The 22854-nt window shown below is 38.2% G+C and overlaps 1 protein-coding gene across 2 annotated transcripts in view; it reads right to left on the minus strand.

Moving 5' to 3' along the window:
- Nucleotides 1-13128, minus strand: part of esrrb (estrogen-related receptor beta) — a 54836-nt gene extending 41708 nt beyond the window's left edge. The window contains exons 1-2 of one of the 2 annotated variants that reach the window (XM_014967795.2): nucleotides 12521-13128; nucleotides 9366-9434 (exon numbers count right to left, since the gene is read on the minus strand). In XM_014967795.2, the coding sequence (XP_014823281.1) occupies nucleotides 9366-9434; nucleotides 12521-12570 (119 nt within the window). In that variant the 5' untranslated portion in view covers nucleotides 12571-13128. The remainder of the gene's footprint in view (nucleotides 1-9365; nucleotides 9435-12520) is intronic. The other variant, XM_088002475.1, reaches the window with a different exon arrangement.
- Between the last annotated feature and the right edge of the window lie 9726 nt (nucleotides 13129-22854).

Here is a 22854-nt window from a genome sequence, read left to right on the forward strand (position 1 = left end):
ACAGTGAGGAAATTCTTGTTACATGTCCCAAAAACATCTTTTCACACTTGTGTGTGTCACATCCCTGCTACCTGATCAGACTGTGTAAGTGCGGGGGGGAATTATACGGTGGGGGTTGACATCAGCAAGCAGGGCGATGGTGATATCAGATGCCCCGACTGGGGGCAAATCTGTCTTGAGGGCCTCAAGCGATGTGGCTTGATAAGCCATTGGCCCCAGAGTCAGCGCTGGTAGGACGAACTCAATTAGCTCCTGACAGAGCTCCCCACCACAGACAGACACACAAGCAGCTGCCAGGCTGACCTCTCCTTCGGGGGCCAGCGGTACCTTTTAGCGCTCCAACACGCACAGGCGGGGAGTCATTTCTGGGACGGACGAGACCCAAAATCTTCACAACGTCAGAAAAGGAAAAATAAATGCACTGATCAAGCTTTCCCTGGCCGATATAAACTTAAAAATTTCTTTGAGATGTGAACTGTGGACTGTGATTTTTTTTTTTTAAATGTAAAGACTATAGAGAGAAAATGTGCAGGAGTAATTACACAATTTGTTATGGACCCGATTGATGCTTAAAGACGCGCAATTCTCCAAAAATATGCTGTCGGGATTTTGCATCTCTGATTTCAAGTTAAAGACCGTCAGGGGAATACGAGGCTGTATTACTCCTGGGACAGTGAGCACGAACGTGTGTTCAAATGCATGTTTCTGCTAAATACAGAATATAAAAAATGGAAATATTGGGGGAGGAGGGTTGGTTTGATGGCTGTGGTTAGGTTGGAGGCAAACCCGGCACTCCAGAGGGACCAATCCAATCTATGACGGAGAGGCCTCTAATTTTGGAGTTTCTCATTCATTAGTCCTGCTCTGGCAGAGAGAGATGACTGAGGGGAGGAGGAGGGAGGAGAGGTAGACCTGAAAGAGGAGGGCCCTCTTTATTAACAGATATGCCAGACACTCAGGAGAAGCTGACAGAGATTTATGATGTGCAGATCCATAGAGGCAAACAAAAGGAAAGATAAAAAAAACAAAAAACAAACATTGGAATCAGGAAGAGCGAGAAGACAAAGTAAGAAAGGAAAAAACATGATGAAAAGTTCAGATGCACCGATCAGTCGGACGGAGATTGAAACATATGATTATCCCTGATTAAATTTAAATTTCTCTCATTCATTAAATGCATTGAAACTTAAAACACCTAGAGTTTAAAGCTAAAAGACACTTGAATGCACCCTGTGTGGATTACTTAAATATTTGCCAACCTTTCTTAGGAAAAACTGATTCATGATCTGAACTACAAATCAGATGAAATTCAAGCCTTTCTTACTTAATTCCTAAGACTTTAGTCTTTTTTATTTATTTTTATTTTATTTTATTTATTTGTTTGTTCATTTTTGAGCTTAGAGTGGTTGTGAGGTGACACGGTCTGGAGGAGGAAACTAATTGCACCTTTACTCTTATTAATGTTTTTTTTTTTTTTTTTTTTTTGCTGGTTTGTTTGTTTTAATTTTTCTGTGTGGAAGCCTTTACTGGGCTTTTTGTTCCTTGCCTTTGTTACTGATTTTAAAATCAATTAAAAGAACAAATAAAAATCACAAAAGCTATTGACACATGCTACTAACATTTAATGTTTATTGCTTATTTTATAATTGGTTGCTGTATTATACTTTTATCACACAAGGCATTTTGAACTACCTTGTTGCTGAAATGTGCTATAGAAATGACTTGATATGAGAAACGTAAACCATTACCTCTACCAAAGGATCTGCAACACATTTTCACCACATTCCTAATATAATCAAATCTGTATCAAATCAGCAGAAGATAAATGAGAGAAGTAAAAAACTAAAATTGGAATCAGCCAGGAAAAATCTTATCAGTACATCTCTAAAGAAAAGAGAAAAAAAAGAGTCAGAGAAAGAAGTATTTATTGTTACACTGGAAAGGAGGGTCCCAGATCAAGAGTGGGCAAGCTAGGGAGATGTGCAGGGTTACCACTTGAGGGGACCGCAGACAGGATAATTATGTTTTTTTTTTTTGTTTTTTTTTATAAGGACTGCAGCAAAGGATTATATTTAGCTGCTTCACAGTTATGTCATTATAGTCTTTAAAAAGCCATGAGCTCAGTCCACCGCGACAACATGAGCCCCACGCTCCGGCAGGACCACGAGACCAAGCCGGCCCAGAAGCAGATCACATCTATTGATCCGTCCCTCCCGCCTCCTTCCATCAGAGGAGCTACTGGAAAGGAAAGAAAGGTCCTCTTGTGATACAGGCGCTGCTGTTTGTCTGACGTAAACTGTCTGGGCCGCACCGGGCAGATCCTGTTCGTCTAAGGGGGCTGATTTCAGGATGTTGAAGGAAGTAGCCGGCTAATGATAGAGCTACTGTCAGTGGGGGAAATGTGGGAGCGACTGTCTAAGAAAGGAATTAACGCGCTGCCCATGCAACCCCAGTGGGGAAAAAACTCTCTGCAGGATTGAACTGTTCATCAAACTGTATGTTAAAGGAAAGATCTGGGATAATTCCAGCCTCGTACATCTGGGATCAAGTTTCTAATTCTGCCTTTTCATTAAAACAGATCACCATTCTTCACAGCCATTGTGAGGCACAGTCATGGTTTAATTTGACAACATAAATGTGCAGTGTCTTTAAAAATTATGAAAAGTAATTACGCCCAACTGGAATAAGATTGTTTCTCCCAAAGCTTGCCGAACCAAACAGATTTCATTAACACCAGTGATGTCAAATAAAATTGTTATTGGTTGTAATTTCAGTCGAAAGCATTCCTCCAAAACTAACATTACAATTTACTGAAGTTATTTATTCTGAAAATAATATTTTATATTAAGAATTAATAATAAAAAAGATGTGTCAACACAAATAGAAACAAACATGGATTAATTTACATGTCTATATATTTACTTTTGTTGAATAAATAAAGAAAATAATGAAAACACCAGACACAATCTTATGCTATGATATGTTACTGATGCACTGTCATCAAATCCCAATACGTTCTTCTAACATGTCAAGTCATTCTTCTGGCAAACCCTCACTTCATAGTTTACGGGAAGGGCAAAGAAATGAGAAAATATGCTTCCCTTCAGATTGGCTGGGATGCATTTTAACATAAAAGCATTAAAATAATTCTTAGATTAGACAGATTGTGTGATAAATTACAAAATTTGAAGATAATCAATCTGCTGATACGTCTTTCATTTGTAGGTGATTTCTAGCGAGACATGAGGCTCTCATAGAATGAAAATACCCCAGTTTTATGACATTAAAGAAAATATAGAACAACTACTAAATGTGGTATTACATTTCTGCTCATACTCTTGACAATCAGTCTGATCCACAGTATATTCAGCTGCTTAACAAACCCACTGCTTGTAACTTGCTTACTGTACTTTTACAACTTTGAAGGGATGATTTGGATATTGTGAAGTGAAATTCTGTTAAATTATTACCATTAATAATCTACCTGCAGTAGAAAGATGTTGTATCGCAGTGATTGTTTTACAAAACAAATCTACAAAATATGAGATCACAATAGCAAGGATTTCAGTGTGAGCGAAACCTCAATCCTGCAGGACAGCTTGGATGCAAGATTATACTTCAGAGATGAAGCATTCAAAATCTGATTCTCAAAAATTACTTTCGGCCAGATGGATGGGACAGGACTGTCTTTAAGATTCACACCTGATCTAGATCTTAGCAACCAAGAGCTAAAGCTCAAGAGTCTGGGAGAAAACTTTGGGATGGAAAAGAAAAGTGTGAGTCAATCAGTCGATAAAGTCATCATAATAGTCCCAGTACAAATTTTCTGAGCGTTCAAAGCTTAGTTATTTGAACAAACACCGTATTTTGGCTGATCTCCATATTGTATGTCTGTGCATTCACAAGAAACCATAGTTAAATTTGTTGTGTTTTTCAACTGCAACAACTTTCATGTTGCTAAAGATGTATAAATCTTCCTTCCTACTGGGATTCTGGCCGGAGCCATTTTGGATTTGTTAGCAGGCTGCTATATGTGCAACGAAATCAAAGGTTGCACATTTCTGCAATCCCATTTGTTTGTTTTACAAGCCAGGTCTGCAAAAAAAACTTAAAAAAAAAAAAAAAAACAGTCAAACTTTATTTTAGCAAGACATGAATGTAGTACAGGAACAACTGTGGGACTGCATGCTCCATCATTCCAGCATATTCGCTGACATCTATTTGAAAGACCTTAAACTACAGGAATGAAAGTTTTACAGTATTTGTAAGGTTCTAATATGAATAAAACACTCATAAAGTAGTATTGTTTTTTTTTAATATGACATTTCAAAATGTGCATTATGGAAGCTTGAACTTAAAATGAATATGAACAAATAAAAATCTAAGAAAGGAGGTAATTCTATCAAAAAGTTATTGGAAACCCTTGCTTGTGCTGAATAGTTTTAACTGTGTGTGCGTGTGTGTGTGTGTCACAAACAGAGAAATATTATTACAGGGGGTTAAGGCTATTTAGCACAGTCGAATGTAAATCACAGGTTTAGACACAGTCACTGTGCATATAGGAGGACGAAGGCATAGAGCCATGCATGAAATTACTTCATTAATCTTCCTCTGATAGGCCGTCCTTGTTTAGGGGGGGAAACTCTACCTGCTTAAGACAAAGACCCAATCTCTCCACAGCCCCAAATAAATTACTCTCTGCAGAAGAAGATATAAACATAAAAAGACAAACTAGTTCAAGCACACACACGAACACACACACACACACACAAATAAATTGTCCAATATTAGTGGGCCAAAAAGCTGCAGGCTTATCAGGTGAAGATTTAAACACAATCAGATGTGTCAATGTTTGCAAAGGCTCACAGACACTGCGTAATCGCGGCTCACGGGAACCGTTAAAATAATGATATAACATGTTAATCCAGTTGAAAACGCAACTTCATTTCTGCCGTTCAGGACGCATTCCGAGGCGCACATTTCAAACGGCGCCGCGGAGCGCTGATGTTACTAAAGAAACTTCATTGTTATGACTGTCACACGCTACAGCGGCCGACACAGTCACAGCAATAGCCTCCAGCTTTTTTTACAGGCTCATCTCTACCAGCTGCCACACATTCTCTATAAATAGTGCTGGCAATAAAAAAATAAAAAAAAAAGCGGGTGGGCCTAACTGATTTATACGCTTGTGTCCACCACAACACCATTCAGGAATAATTAAACTTTGGGGAGATTTCCTGAATTAATGCGTCGCCTTTAGGAGGGGGAGGTGAAATCTAAACGCACGTCGCAGGTTCAGCAGTCAGTCACTCAGTGTCACCGTTTGAGTCTACTTGGTGCTGTAGGCGAGGTATCAAAACCTACCGCGCTTTACGCGCCTGCTGCCCATTTCTTGCTGTCTTTGAAGTCTGAGAGGAAAAATACAATTTTGAAAGGCTCCAATTCATTTAATGACTAAAGCGAATAAAAGAAAATCTACAGCATGCTTCGGAAAGATGCCGTATCTTTGAATGTAACACAAAATTAAGGAATTCAAATTATAATAAGTAATGATTCAAATAATATGAACTCAAATTTGGTATTGTTTTCAATAACCTCAAAAAGGTGAATCTGAACAGAGTTTTACATTTGGTGGACTTAATAAACAGGATTTTAAAAAAAAGTCTGATTTTTCAGGATTTTAGCTGAGTATCGCCTATCAAAATTAGAGTATTTTTACATATGACTGGTTAATTGCTGCATACTAATAAGACTGCATTTTAATGAAGAGAGGACACACACACCCACTCACGCACACGCCCACACACACACACACACACACACACATCATCATAGGATCATAATATACTTGATATTACACAAAGCAACAACACACATGTTCAGAAAGGTTCACAAAATGTCAAGAAAGTCACAATAAAGCCATAAGATTTTTTTTTATTACAAATTATGATATAATAAAATTAAATCTGTGTAATTATATTAAAAATCACAATTCAGCCATAATAATCAAATTTAAACTTCAGCATGGCAGAGCAGCAGCCTCTATCAGCAGCAGTAAACCCGCAAAGTGGATGTGAAAACACTAGCAAACCAACCAGCTCGTTACTGGTATCAAGGTAAGTTTTAAAGTTACTTTCTCAGGTCAGTTTAAAGGTTTAAAGTCTTTTCAATACAATGCCAGAATTCTCTCTCTTAAAGTAGCAGTTGCTGACCCTCCCCCACTTGTTGCTACACAGGGTTTGTGAACTGCCTGCAAGAACATTATTATACCAAGGTTTGAAAAATGAGTTTTAAAACTATAAATATTTTCTTTTTCAGCCTTCCTTAGCTTTCGAGTCCTTTTCGAATTGATGTAGTTTTTGCCATCTGCATCGAGCTTTGAGTAATTTACTGCTGCTGCTGCACACTGCTAAAAGTATAAGTGTGGCGTTATCTGTTGTAAAGCGCCACTAATCACTTTCATTTTAAATCCAAAGTATGTTGAAGATGTAGGTCAATTCACACACTGTAAAAGTGGTTAAAAATGCCACTTTCACAATGCACACAGAGTCAGTTCATGCCTTGCCAAGTTTAGTTTTAAAATGACATTGACTTAATGAGAATCATCAGTGGCAATCCTTAAGTTTCAACAACATGACTGTAGGTGTTTACAAGAAAAAGTCAGGAAAAAGTGCAGTAGCTTTCTTTCAGCAAGCTGACCGACAGTGTGCAGCAACAGATGGAGGAGGGGCTGTGTTTTTTCACACAAGACTTTATGAATCCTGACTCCTGCCTTTTTTCTTTCATCGTTTTAAAATTGACTTTGAAACAGTAACTTAGATGGAAAATTTTTAGAAATTTGTAATCTGCCTAGTTTTCAATTAGTTTTTAATTTTGATAAGAACCCATTTGAGTTGTAACTACCTTAAAACCTTCTAGCACAGACATTGAAATAATGGCAACAAACGCCGCGGTAGCTGCAGAGTTTATTGCAGAGGGGACCTGGTGAAGCTGTCAGTGAGAATCAGAGCTGCTGCTGTGACGGACGGTTTCAATATTGATTTCATAAATAAACAAAGCTAACCATCGATCCTAATGTTATTTTGCATTTCAATTACTGCTTTGAAACATAACCTTCAAACAACTGGCTGCTCAATACCAATGGCCTCCACTGATAAACACCCATGTAGTTACTCCACATTACATCACATTTCCTACAGGAACTGCAGAGACAAACACTCTATAAAAGATTTGAGTCTTTACAAGTAACGCAAACTTTACTTATGCAACACCAAAACACTTCATTTGTCACTTTTGTTTTTTGTTTTTTTCTCTTCAGCTTCGGTTCTGCTGTTTGTGCATTTGAATACCTGCACATATGCATGTGTGAGTGACTAAAGAGGAGCCCTTGAGCGTCAGAGCAACAGGAAGAAGTGCTGACGCAACGTGTCAGTGATAGCACTTTGCTGCCACAAGGGCATGAGAGCCCACATAGGCTAGCATTATCCTTTCTAGACTAATGGACCTGGTTATTTTTAAACAGATTCTCACACTGCGGTGGAGGTGTCCAAGGTTACCATGGGCGAGAAATCCGGAGGGGGCGCGTTCAGCAGAGGCTGTTTGTTTCCATGCAGGTGGGTGTTGTGAAATAACCAAAGAAGGAAGGCAGGTAATCGCCAAGAGGTGGAAAGGCCAAATTTAAGATCTGAGGAGGCGGCATGTTATGACAACACTGAGATAATTGTAAAATGAAAGCCAGTTTAAGAAAAAAAAAAAAAAAAAACTGGCTGAATTTATGCTGCATTTGTTAAAGCAACCACTTGACATGACAAGGGGGGAAAGAAAGCCTTCTACCATCATGTTTGCATGAACTTTAAGGCTTCTGAGGCTACAGAAAAGTTGCCAACAACAAACTGCCAAGACACATTAACTATTTTTGTTTTATCCCGAGTTTGGAGTCATTTTTAAAGCAAAAATAGGTCATACATCTATGTAACCTTCGGTTCTTGACTTCAGTGCTGTTCAGAGCATGGATAAACACAGTGTGTCCCCTCCCCCACTTGTTGCTGCACACTTTTGGTCAGCTGGTCGAAAGAGGGCTACTAATATTTCCACTGAGTAAAAGATGGACAATTTCATCAGTTTGGAGATATTTCTGGTGAACTCACTCTTAAAAGGGTAACATTGTTTTGAAAACCACAAGCGAGTTACGTATCAAGATGCAGACTACCTCAGCAGATAGCCCAACTAGTTAGCAAGTAACTAGTTACTCGTTTCTTATGAGGAACAGAACTACAAAAAGTTAAAATGCATCATATTCTGCATTTGAAAGTACTACTAAATTTAGAAATTTAGTGGCTGTTTATGGCATACATGTTTATTTTCTGTGTAAACACTGTTGTAATTCTACTCAGGGTTTTCCTGTCAACCTCATGTCAGTCCATAAATAGCTAAAATCACCTTTAGGTGTTCTGGAAGGTTTTTCTTTTTTAATCAATGACATAAACTGTCTAAGTTAAGAGTGGTTTTATGCTTTTATATAGTTATTTGGCAAACAAAACAAAGTGAGCTATTTTTCAGATCCCTGTAGAATCTAAAATGTAAGTATATCTTAAAAAGCAGATGGGCTTGCAGTGAAGAACATACCTCAAAAATGTGTAGCTAATGAATAGCAGTGAGTTGTGAAAGGAAGTCATTCACAACTTAAAAAGTTTGTTTTTTGTAAGTTGTCAAAATACTTTCCATGCTTTTTACATTAAGCAAACTACGAGCGCCATATCAGTTAAGCAGCTCACTGCATGCTGATAGCCTGACTAATTATGAAGAACAGAAAAAGCCACACTCTTCCTCACCCACCTATTGCTGCACACTGCCACTTAGCTGCAAACAGCAAAGATATATTCAGCTGTTTGAAAATAATTTTATTGCTGGTGTGGGAACTAAATATGCCTCATCTCTTCACTTATTTAGGTAATGTTATTAAAAACTATAGCATGTTCACTACGAGTGGCATGTCAAGTCATGTCACTGCTGGCTCTGTCACCGATGGACTAATTAAACCAATATGAACTTGTTATTATTGTGTTGCTCTTTAAAAAGCATGTTTACTTAAAACTTGTTCAATGCTTTTCTTCAAAAGTCTAGGTACAAAAACCAAATTTACAATTAAAAGTTATACTTCCCATTATTTGAATTATATTGGTCAATATGTTAGATCTTTTAGAAGCAGTGGGAATATTTGTTGCCTTTCTGTTTTAGATGAAAACAATTAGACCCCCTTAATTGTGGCTACAGTTTTTGTGAATCTGTGATAATTTGACACTATGTTATCATAGGTTGAGGATCTCCCATGCCTATTTTACAGTAAGAGTAATGATACTAGATACCAGAAATGAGAGGTCTCCAGCGTGGCCATTGGACTCAGGAATCTCTCTAATGATTTGGACAACAAAGCCCTGTTGATACAAGGAAGAAGTATTTAGAATTGGACAACAATCTCAAATTTAAGCACAAAAGAAACATCTGAAATCCTCCTAAAAGCTGCGGGAGATTAAAGCGACAGGTGGACCAGAGGAAGTCCACGGCCTGGCCACAGGGGCCAGCGGCTCCTGGCCTGCAGTGGGGTGGCCATCCTCGTCCAGGAGGCTTTTCTGGTAATGTATTCTGAAACCAAATTACCGTAAGCTGATCCCATCTGGATAGTGTCTGAGCGCGGCTGCTTTGGTTACTCACCACTGCCTCTAACCTGCGATAGCATCTCCATGAAGACAGCAAAAATCTGATTAACCCAATAACAATGAAACACTTGGTCAAAGAGCAAGGAGCTTTTAACTTAAGATACACTAATGCAATTCCCGCGCCTTGTTTTCTGAAACCTAATAAGAATCAAGCGGACGGACCGCCAGAGATGGCTGTTTGCAGGCTCTAATGCAGCAAGCTGGGAATGAAGTCAAATAAATTGAAATCTAATTCATCACTGTGCGCTAACTTCTTTCTGCCTCTCTAAAAATACATTAAAAAGCTCTTATTTCAAGACGGGAAATTGGATAGCCTTGTTAGTTTATTGCAGTGGCTGTGCCAGGGATAAAGGAAAGCGTGGGTGTTGAAAGATGTTTAGGAATGAAAGAAGTAAAATCCCAATTCACTGCTGCTCAATTCTTGTTTTTGTTTTTGTTTTTTGTTCTTTGTTTTCTTTGGAGCAAGCAGCAAAGAATTCACACTTGCAGCCATGACGGATTTCTGACCAGTGTGAACAACTGCTGCAACGAGCCCGTCACACTCACATGCTCAAAGAAAAAAAAGGAGATATTTACTTTTGACTTAACAGAAACAATAGCACTAAAAAGAATCTTAAATTACCACGGAAAACACACTCAATTGTAAGTATAAACTTGTAATATATGAATGTTTTGTGGAATTTCTATTACAGGCTTTCTACAATTGCATATCAGTGTGTTAAAAAAAACAACAACTTTACTTCAGTCTGATGCCCAGAAAGTGGCGACGCCCTCGAGACAGTCTAAAGTGTTTTATAGAGATTCCACCACAGTAATGTGTAAACTGCAAGGCGCGAAAACCTCCAATAGAGATCATTTACCCCAAGCATCACTTCTACATCCAGCCCCTCAGCGAGAGTTTGAAAACACCAGCGAAAATGAGACACCGCTGAAACAAAATTTGCGCCCAGAGTTGGAGAGGTTTCCCTGATCAGCTGCTCCACAGTGGACAAGTCGTCAGGTCAGAGGTAAGAATTTCCATATGAAACGAGAGGCGTCTTTTCTCATGAAGCGGTGTGAACAGTAAGTCTTATATTCCAACTTGGCTTCAAAAACATTCATTCTTAGGGTGCTTATGGATTACCAGACATTATATGCAAATTATAAATTTAAAATTTGCATGCTTTATTAAATTAAGCCTTCTTCAATGCCAAAGGAATCATCATAAAAACTATTTCTAATATTTAAAATTTTCTACAATTCCCCCTTATTTGTGGCACATTTATAAACCTAAAAGAAATTTGCTCCATTTTACAGGTAAAATCTGTCTTATAGATTCTACGCAGATTTTTTTTTTCTTGTTAATTTAACGTCATTCATAATTGGATAAGTTAATTAGCCAACGTTTAACTAAAATAATTTATTTAAATTCAGAATTAAATACTGGTTGTGAGAAAAAAAAAACACATCTCCAAACAAAATTAGTTTTACTGCTTTATTTTTTCCTTAACAACAATAAATACTCATTAAATATTAGTTGGAAACCACATTTGTGGGGAAAAATATTTAAATTAAAAAATAAACCTTGGGGAAAAAAAATGCTGATTTAGTTGTCATTTTATGTTAAAAGGTAAAAAGTTCTGTAACAAACATTAGAAAGCAAAAAGCATTTAAACTTATAAAACGTTAAAGAAATTTTGTGATTCATGTTTAGGTGATGTCATAAAAAAAAAAAAAGCAGATTTCAGGAGAAATTTGATGCATTTGCACAGGCATAGAAGGTAAAATAAGCACAAAAACTGCTTCACTGATATGCAACAAAATTATACATTTTAATTAAATACCGGTTTTAAAAATTACTATGTAATTAAAAAGTTATAATAAAAGGCCTCCCAATAATTAACAGAAAGGAGAAAATTAACACACTAAGAAAAGTAAAATCTCTAAACATTTCTGGTGAATCTCATATGTTGCACAAACACGTAGTTTAGCTTCAAGTGTAATAAAAACAAAAAGGTTGCAAAAACCTTATTTTCTCTAGCTCAGTTAAATAATTTTGGTAACTTTCTCTTGAAATAGATTCATATTTTTCACAACCAAAAGCAGTTTATTTAGTCTTAAGTCTTAAGTGTAAGTTACTGGTGGACTGATGAAGTTAGAAAACCAGCGTGTCCCAGCAGCAGCCAGGAGCTGTGAGGAGGTGCAGCTCGCCTGCACAGCGTGCCGCTGCCTGGAACAGACCTATCGGCTCTCTGAGGTTACTCAGGCTTTCCGTTCCTCTTTTCCCAACTCGCAAAATGTACATTTTGCCATGTAGTTCATCCTTTCCAATTCCAAGCATTCACACTAATCTCATCTCCTCACAATATCACTCTCATTCCGCCTGGGCGGACGGCTCGGGCAACAAAGCCATCAGCGAACAAGCTTTTAACCCAACTGGACAGGGGACCCGTACGATTCAGTGGTGCAAAGTAAATCAATCAGGCACGCTCCAAATGAGACTTTTACATTCAAAGACAGATGCTTACAAAATATTATAGACACGTGCACCTGCTTAAGCTTAAGTTGCTGTCAAGCCTAACCTGAATCAATGCACAAAAAAGTGAATATTTACAGAAGTTGGTATGACGAAAAAGAAAAAGCTGCAATTTTAATTACAAAAAGGTTTTTTGTTTTTTTTTTGTTTTTTGTTCGAGAGATGTCAAAAATATAAGATGAACAGTGAACTTAAGTAAGACAAATGGAAAAAGGAAATAAAAGTTCAATGCAACAGCTGGGTTAAACAGAAAAGTGAAAGGTGGAAAAGAGAAACAAGCTGCACCTACTGGTTATGATAGCTGAGAGGGTCTGGAAGACAAAGTTCGGAAATGTCCATCAGTCCAGTTTTAGCATTCCAGGAATGAGAGGAAGAGGAAAGAGAAAACAACTGAGACCCGCTTCTTCCCCAAATGATAGCACAGCACCCTCAGAGACAACGACGCCGCAAAAAGCCCCTCCGGCACCGCGCTCCCCCCCCCAACAGCCTGCACAGGTATGTCGGGCTCTGATGAACCGAGAGTGTGTGTGCGTGAGCATGTGTGTGGCGTGTGTGTGTTTATGTATATATAAGTGTGCGAGAGAGAGAAAGAGTGTGTGTCTGAGTGTATGTAAGAGAATTTGAGAGCAAGTGAGAGAGAAAGAGAGGGAGAGGCTGAAAGGAGGGGGCAGAGGAGGGAGGAACAGATAGACGGAGAGGTAAAAAGGGGAGGTGAGAGACAGAGGAGCGCAGGCAGCAGCGGGATGAACGCTAAGATGGAGAGAGCATGAGAGTGCGAGCGAGAGGAATGACTCTTTCCATGCTCGGGATAGGGCTCTTTAAGACTCAAGGGCTTGATGAATATGGAACAGCTGCTGTTGGCTGGCTCCGAGGGGCAGGACTTAAAGCGACAGAGGGGCCGGCGAAGCTCCGGGGAGGAGGGATCCGAACGATCACTCGCTCACCCATACAACAACACGGCTCACACGCATGTAGACAAAACACCGAATTGCGTGGGCAACGGAGATGCAGCAAAAAGGGTTCTGTTTTAATCTGAAACATAGAAAAAGTCTGATCCTCAAGGCTGTGAACTATGAGTCAAACACAGATGCAGGTGATTTTAAAACAGACAGTGGAAATACTTTCTCATCTTTTTCTTATTTCACCATAGTGTCTTTTTATGCGTCCAGATACTTGAAGATTTTACAGATTTTTGTAGATTCAATAACTCGCAGAAACAGTCTTGCACAGAGTTCGAGGACTAATTCAAATTCACATTCCTGGTGCTGATTCCGATTTAAATCAACTGTTTTTTTGTTGTTGTTTTTTTTACTCTTTCCAAGAATGAAAAGCAAAAAAGGGAGAAAATGTGATGCAGGTTTGATACAACATTCAAATAGTTAAACAACAAAACTGCCCATAGATCAGCTTTTAAAGATTACAAAAGAATCTGAGTGCTTGGAAGGAAACTATTAGATAAAAATAAAAGATTCAATGTACAGTTGCTGCAGAAGGGACTGCGTCATGAGCAGAGCGAGATCTGTCAAATATTCAAGTCTAAAACCGGAAGCCATGTTTGCTCAAGTGTCTGTTTCACCTCTAAATATGCTTCAACAAAAATGGAGAAATGCACCAATCAGGCTTTTCCCAAGCAGATACTAATTTCTGGTCTTGCTGATTCAGATTTAGCCTTTGTGCCAACTTAACAAATCACTTTTAAAAATAACAAAATGTTTTTAGGCCTAAGTAAAATAAGAAGGCAAATAGATTAAACACTTCATAAGACTAAGTAATAATTTATAGTACTGTAAATCCAGATGAAAAGACATCATGAAGCCAGCTAAGAACTTGTAAATAACGTTGTATGTCCAAACTTAGAAGTAAAAAATAAATTACAAAAAAACAAGTTTACTTCAACTCTAAATGTTATTGTTTTACAAAAAGAAGTGAACCAGGGTTTTATTAGTCTTTTCGAAGCTAAGTTTCTTTAATGTCTGACCAATTTAGAATTTTATTTGTCTAATGACTATGACACATAGAAGAAAACATGTCCTGCTGGTTGTTTGATAGAGGGAGTATCCAACAGAAAAACAGGACATTGGAAAAATATTCCCACTTACGCATCAAAGCCTATTTCCACATTATTTATTAGATTTTTATTCAACTTAGCAAAAATTGCATCAAAGTGCATGTTGTTGATTGATGCATTTATTGACCTCTTTCTCTGATTTTTTTTTTCTTTAGTGAATAAAAAGGAAAATTGAGCATCCGCTCACTTGGTGCATCTCTAAATAAAATCAAGTCTGACACCAGCTGAGGTTTCTGAAAGGTCCAGAGAGAAGATCGGTTGACTTTACCTGCTACAAAGCTCAAGAACAAATCCCAGTAAATGTTTTACTGAACCATGTGCTTTAGCTGTATTTTTGGGTGTTGCATGTGAGGGAACCATTGTAAAGCTTTCCCCACCTGTGAGATATGATCTCAGGCCATAAGTCATACTCTTGGAAGCCGGATCGGCCTCCAAAGGAGCGGAAAATCCAGCTCTGTCTACTCTAACCCCAGCTTTAGAAGCGCCTGTGTTTCTGTGTTGATCAAGCTCAGTAAGAATGCAGAGAATGCAGATAGCATTTCACAGTCAGCGAGGGTCTCCGTGTTACTGTATCCCCACATTATAGGAACAGAGCTTACCATGGCATCCTGACACTCGACTGAGTCCGGCCAAAGGAAAACAGCAGACTGCCCTCTTCTCAGAAACTCACGAGGTGTTCAGACGGCGCTGCCCGGCCTCTACGGTAAAGGTACAAGAGAGCAAGGAAGAGCCACTCTCTAGGAGATTCATGAAAAAAAAAAAAACAGTGTGTGGCATCGCTCTGCTACTGTTCAGTTTTCTCTCCTGAACAGGAACAGAATAAAACCCCTGGAGGGGAATCCAGTTCCATTCATCGGCTCACGTTTCCATAATCGATGCAAAAACATCACGCAGTCCCTATTGATCATCACAGGCCTACTGATGTGCAGCAGCACAGCCTCCACGCTGACACAGATCATGCAGCAGCTGCTCTCTTTTTGCCACTAAATTAAGGAAAATTCTATTGAGATTCATATGGAGTCAGTCACATTTTTCTCAGATTACAAAGTGTTTCATAAGTACAGAAAACTGGACATGTTTATGGGCTTAGCTCTGCAAAAGAATGACTTCAGAATCCAAAAAATCATGAAGCGCAATGCTTTTAAAGTAGAATGTTAGGACACCAATATATCTGAGAGACTAGTTGGTTTCTATGTAACTTTTACCTTCCTACTGGCAGCTAATTTCAGTTACTAAAAATTTTCTGTAGCTTTTAAACGACTTCATGCTTTGTAAGGCATTAGATCCCTGCTGTGGTTGTCGTTGCCCCCCACATTATTTATTTATTTACATATATGTAAAATCACCGTGTGACAGCTGATTTTACAGCATCGGGTCAGATACAAATGAAGAATAGCTCTGCAGCACCTTAAACTCTGGCATCAAAAAAACAATGCCAATATCTAAAATTTAGTTGTTTTCTTTTCTTTGCTGTTTTTCACGTTTTTAATGAGTTTTTGTCTGCAATTTTCTATTAGAAATCATGAAGCATTATAATCAAGAGTCAAAACTCCCGCAATACCAGTCAATAGGTGCAACAACAACATATACTTTGATGCACCGCTCTTAAGTTTAATAATAATAATAATAATAATAATAATAATAATAATAATAATAATAATAAAAGATAAAGGCAGGGAACATGTGCTTTTATGCATAACTCGGAATGATCCTGTATTTCCTTCATTTGCTCTTGAAATAAAACTAATTCCATCCAGGCATCTGCAGAACTTTTTTTTTCTTTGTATTTTATGTAGGATCAGCAGAAAGTGTAAGTGAACTGAATAAGAAAAATTCAATGTAGAAGTTCTACACGTATTAAGCAAACATGCTAAGTAAATACCTCATAGCTTGAACAATATTAACAGATTAATAATAATTTACTGCTAATTCAATAATTTCTGCCTCCTGAGGTTTTTTGTAAAAGCATGAGCAATGCAAAGCGAGGATAAAAAGTGCTGTGGTGGAGGGTGGGCTTGACTAGAGGGGGGCCCCTGATAAAATTCTGCTTAGGGCCTCATACAGCCTTGGGTGGGCTCTGTTTGGATGCCTTACAGTGCTCAAAAAAGAAAAACCTGAATGAGTTAAAAATAGAAATCAATAGAAAGCAGGAATCTGCATCAGCCAGTTATAAGTTGTTAGGTGCAACATTAGTTACTAAAATGATAATTCACCCCCAAAAAAGATTAACTTCCAGTTAAAGGAACCACTTAGGAATCTTGGCATAAAATGTATTCAAAGTTATTTGGAATAACAATAAAGTAAAGATGTTTGATTCATAAGAATAGATGAAAAGTTCAAACCTGAACACTTAAACATGTTTCTTTTTCATCAGGGAAACAACCTTCTCATGTCTAATCACGTTAAGTTTCACTGTTAGCGTATGGAGCTGAATTTTATTAAACAGAAACACTGAGAGCTCGTATTCTAAATAAAGTCGCATGCTTAAGATTAATATTTTACGCATCTAACAAATAATTTAAAGCAAATAGCAGTAGACTTAACTGTAAAAAAAATAAATATACTGAAGCTTTTGCTGCACACTGAAAAAGTCAAACCGAAAAGATAAATCAGCTACTGTTCCCAGAGGAAAAGTGTTGATCTACACGTCTCAATTGGACCTAAACTGGTGTAAAATGCACGCGAGAAAACATTAAAAAATAAAACAAAAGGTGGGGGGGAATCTTCACATAACGTGCCGAACGTGTTATGAATGTGTACCTTACTCGGACAGGTCATGTCCCATCCCCGCCGCGGCTGCAACGAGCACAGGCTGCGCACTGGCTGTGTGGAAGTGGAGTCTCCAGGTGTTGCTGTTGGTTAGGCTCCGTCTGTGCGTCTGAGCGCGCCGTTTAACCGCCGCACACCGCAGACGCACCGTGAACTCCTCCTCCGGTGCGCGCCCTGCGGCTGAACCAAACACCTCCAAATCCACGGAGCTCGGGTCAAATGTGGTTCAAGATCAGGGAAAAGTTCTGACGCAAACGTCTCTGTCTTTTTTCCTGTTTCTTTGACTATTTATTTAATAAATAAAACTTTTTTTTTCCTCCACCTGCATCGTTCTCTGGCAATGTTCCTGTGTGTTTGTAGCAGCAGCTGCACTCTAATTTAGTTAGTTTTGCCTCTTTTTCCCCCACCTCTGCCCGGGGTTGAGCGTTGTGTGGTGGGTGGGTTTTCACCTGAGAAAACTGGAGGTGAGAGCAGACAGATCACTGCTGCAGGCAGGCAGGCAGTCGGTCAGTTTCCACAGTTGATGAATAAATAAGAGACCAATTGCAGCGTCGCGTCTGTGCAGCAGAGATCACAGTTACTGTATCAAGTGACAGACTTGTTAGTCTTTGTAAATATATATATTTTTTCAGATAAGTATTCACAGGTTAGCCTGGTATTTAGCAGGGGCGTTGCTAGAGCTAAAGCCAAGCTGGTTCCCAGGTCTCTGTTTTTGTTAAATATTTAATGTAAATGTGTAAATTTCTAAGCCTGTCTTTAATATATTTACTATATAAGTATGTATGTTAATAAATGTTAATAATGCTGCCTTTTTTTTTTTTTTTTTTTGCAGTGTTCTTCCAAACAATATTTTGTCTGACTGGTTGCCTTGCAGTGTCGGGTAAATTTTCATCTCAAATTGACAATATATCAGTAGTTGATGCTGTTCAGGGTTTAGTAGAAAATGCTTGCTTAGTTAAAATAATAGTTTAATCCTAAAATTTGGATAAAAACTAGAAATTAAAATTTTTGGCAGATAGACTAGAATAAAAATATCACTTATTATCCCACAGTGAGGAAAGCATGGATATTCACACAGTAAGCTGCTGTCTAATCAAGGAATTTGCTGCTAATTTCCTCTCGCTTGTTTATGTGTTTTAGTCTGTAGAACAAAATATGTCCACTGGTCAAAATCAACAGGCAAAACCTCAAAGGAAAAAAAAAAATGGTGTTGGCCAGAAAATGTCTAATCAGTGCATCTCTACTTTTTATAAAACCGTATTCAAATTTAGTCTTGAAATAAACGTTTCTTCTGACTTTTGGCCTTTAGAGTTGGACATGTATGTGCAACATACATTTTCTGACATTTTATAGAGGGTTTTTTTTGTTGTTAATATAACTGGTTTCACCATGTAACCTCCTCTGTTACACAAACGATGCATGACGCTTTAGTCTTTCCTTATTCCTTTATGCCGTCTTCCCAAGTTCTTAAAGTAAATCTATAGGCATTCATGCTTATGCAAAGACCAACAATTTACTTTTTAAAGTGAATTGTAACTTACTGATTGATAATTTTCACTCTCAGTGCAATAATAACAGTCAGGGGACATGGCTGGTTTAAAGCACACTGACCGTCCTCTGTAGTCTCTTACATTTAAGAATTGTGATTAAAGGGAGATTTCAGATTAATTAAACACTTTTTCTTTTGTCCTCATTTCTCAGCGTTGACTGACTCTCTCAGCTGTAAACCACACTGCAAAAACCATGCGGCTCCATTGTCTCCACTAGAGGGAGGGCTATCGCACAAGAAAGCAGCTGCATAAGAGATGCCTGTATTTTTTATTTATTCCCCCTCAGCACCTCAGAGCAATTCATAAACTGAATGAATGACACTCAGGACAGTGCCAACATGCAGGCGCACAATGGAAGCCTGTCTGCATTTTCCTCTGAATGCAAAACCTATCCATTACAAACGTGTAATTATTGCCCTTAATAGATTAATTCATGCTGAAAGATAGAAATGGGTTCCAGGCTATTGATGTAATTATTTTACCCAGGAAATTAAGTGACATTAAAAGAATGATATTGTCACCGCCAAAGTATCATTGATTCCTTTCGAATGCAATTAGCTGTATTTGAAAATGGGGACCTGCACACTGAGCTGTGTGAAGAGCGCTGAGGATCACTTCATTTGTGAGAGATATAAAGACCAAATTATCCCATCAAAGGGAAAAATCTATAACTGTAATGGCACAGAGCTTCAGGAATGATAACAGCAATCCTGTTCAGTTCCACGCGTGTTAACCAGAAGTGTACAGCACAACACCATCTTATTTATTACTTATCGGGAGGAATTATGACAGATGGAAAACAATCATCTTCTGAGAGTTTGACGTAAGAGTGGGATAGTAAAGTATATTGTAGAAACTATCATTGCAAACAAAAAGAGGGAGGAAAGTGAGTGAGGATTGCTTCTAGAGACTCTAATTCTTACTAAAAACTCTGAATACAGGTTATACAAACAGCAGCCTAATTGTTAAAAACTGTAAGAATGAAATATTATTCTGAATGAATTAATAAACTCTAACTTGTACTATCATTTTGATATTAATGCATTGAACCAAATACATATTTAATACTTGCTAAGTTTATCGGTAGTGTTTAAGTGATTATTGTGCAGAATATTTAACCTTCATGTTTTTGGGTTTGTTTTGTTTTTTTTGCTTTTCAGTTTGATATCAGCAGGTTGATTAGTCAGTTACCTGCCTGGGCAGAGCTTGCAGATTGCTGTTTCCCAATAATGGAAATCAAATTTTTCTTGTCTTGGTTACAAGAAAAACATGCAGCAACCTTCATTTAGCCAGCTGCCTGGCAGTGCACAGCAATCCCCCCTATGCTCTACACAGCCAGAGAAAGCCCTGTGATGGACTGGTGACCTGTCACTGTGCACCTCGCCTCTTGCACAAAGAAAGCACCCCTGTAACTCTGCATACAGCTACATTAACTGTAACTGAGAGGAAAAGAGAGGAAGTGTTACAGTTGAATTTAAACTGTATTACTTAAGCACCAGTGATGGATGGCAGCCCTTTAATGCCCTTATACTTTCCAAACAGTTGTTTTCTTACTTTCTTGTCATTGAATGAAAAGTGTGAGCTGAAGAGCAGTGTGCAGCAAAAGATGGGGAGAGGGCTAGTGCTGCCCAGCTATGCTCCTTACAGCAGGTTTAGCTTTGTGACTGTTCCCATCTGTTTGACTAGTCTGTATTTATCTGCTTAGCAGGCATGCCAGATGACCTCCTGTTGCAGCAGAATAGTACTACCTTCATATTGAAGGTGTCTTTTTGCTTTCCAAACCATCACCGTCCCTCTGTGTTGAGCAAAAATTATGGCAATGGCTAAAAATGTAAGAAAAGAAGAAGTGTAGTAGATTTCTGTCAGCAAGTTGACCAAACAGCAACAGGTAGGGAAGGGGCAGCATTAATGTACTTTATGTTCTAGACAATCAGATAGAAATCTTTAAAGGTCTTTAAATCTTTTTTTTTTTTTTTCCGAAATTGAAGCCATACATTTTTTTTTGATCGGGCTATATGTTGGGTGTGCTGGGAGATTGATAGTTTTAAAAAAAATCTGCCCAAGTTTCACCCCTCTATTTGAGGAATGTAATACCGCATCACTAAAGCCTCTGAGACACAAAGCAACATTTAAAAACTGACCTCATGCCCAATTCACGTCATGCAAGGCTTGTTACTTTTGAGATAAACAACAATTCAAATATGAGCTAAAGCAGACTCGGCATTTTATAAACAAAACAGAAAGTGTAACCTTTCTGATTGTTTATATGTCTTATTTATAGTGACCTCGGGGAAAGTTTTACAGATTTTAAGTTTTTATGAGGCTGTTATAAAACAATCCTTTAAAATGTGCCTTATAGGTCAGACGTTAAACAAATCTCAGAGTCCCTGACAGTCGACCATGTAAACGTTTCCTCTGTTTCCTCTGTCATCTGCCTCCATCTTTTGACAGCTTGATAAGAGCGGTGGACAGAATGCACAGCATTAATTAGTATCAAGAGTCAGTTTGATATTTCTCAGCTTCTCTAATCACAACAAAGCTATGAAAAAAGGAAAATACAATTATGATGCATATATATTAGAGCTTTAAAACCAGGAAATGTTGAAAGTATACGCCATACATAAATCCTATCAACATACCCACTGTATTACAAAGCAGATAAGTAATTTTATCTGACAAAAGGTTTTTGTAGTTAACTAAGCATGACTGACTTATTTGTGTGATGGCATGTCATCTGGATATTTAGTATCAGACAGTTGAATAGACTGGATTTCCTCTCAACTAACAAAACTGTCACTTTTTGCCCCTGGATCATGAAAGAATATGATTATTTCATTTAAAGGAACAACCCAAACTTGAGGGAAAAGAGTATAACACAGGTCATGCTGTAGCATTGTGTCCTCTATTGGTACAAAACATCAGCTAATGTCCGCAGATCACACTGAATGATGCTTCTGCATGTTTTGCCACAATAATTAACTTGAGTTTCAGTTGTAACAATGTCTTCTTGATAATATGTACTCTAATTTAGAGCAGTTAAACCCTCACAAGTAAAGCACAAACATTATGTGGAAAAAGATGAGAACATGCACAACCACTACAATTTTTGCTAATATAAAGTAGACTGATATTCACAGTTATTGATGCATGTTATGCATATCAGTATTTTTCCTCCTCACAGAATATATATATATATATATATGTATTGTTACTGTTGTTAACAAACATTTGAGCTAGAAACCACTGCCATTGTTTTATCCTGGATGGATATATTATCAGGCATTCCGAATGAAGCATCATCATACTTCTGCAGCTTTTATCTGCACTTTTAGTTGAATTTTGCTTGCTATTTTTTTCCAGTATTTCTTAATACTTCTAGTTTTCGGTCATGGAAATTCATGCTTTTAAGCAAGAGACAAATTAAACTTTGAATGTTTGAACTGAGTTTGTCCTATTTAAAGAACAAAAATGTGATTACGCTAGCAGTAGAACCAGAGTGGATTTTTTATGTATATTCTTGTAAAACCACTCTTAAATTGTTGTTTTGTTGTCTTTGCCTGCTGTGCCTATGTGGGGCGTTTTGATGAATTCCTACAAAAGCATGTTTGTGCAGCAGTTGCTGGTCCACACAGCTCCCCTCTAACCGAATTACGCTGTTGGTAATCCACTGAAAAGACACTCAGCGAAGAGGCAGAAAGAGAGGCCGAGGGAGCAAAACACGAAACCTACCAGACACAACCACAGATATGATGTCCGAGCAACTTAAGAATCAGGCATCCATCTCCCGCCATGGCCAAAAAAAAAAAAAAAAAATCGTAATTTGAACCCAAACATTTTTCTTCACGACTCAAACCAAATCAGAAGGTCCAGAGCTTCTGCTGTCAGCCTCCCTCCATCCCACCCTCACCTAAATTTCATTTAGGAGACATCTTTCTCCCTATCCCCTCACTCTCATGCTCTCTCCATTGATAGCTCTCCTCTCTTTTTGAATTCAGTGCACCGTAGCTTTTAAATTTACTTGCCTAACAAATACAGACAGCGAAACCTAAGTGTTTTCTGAAATCCTTGAATGGGCTTTGGAGTGCCTGTGCTGTACTGGGTGACAACAGTCTCTCTGTCTCTGTCACTCAGGACCTAACCTGTGTGTGTGACTTAGTTTGCTTGTCTACTTAAGTGTTTGTTTGTGTGTATGCGTGGTTGTATATTTGTTCCCCCGTTCTCTGCACAGGCTCCTTA

Source organism: Poecilia mexicana, unplaced genomic scaffold (assembly GCF_051168715.1).
Source record: "Poecilia mexicana isolate PSO_F unplaced genomic scaffold, ASM5116871v1 scaffold_22, whole genome shotgun sequence".
Classification (NCBI taxonomy): domain Eukaryota; kingdom Metazoa; phylum Chordata; class Actinopteri; order Cyprinodontiformes; family Poeciliidae; genus Poecilia; species Poecilia mexicana.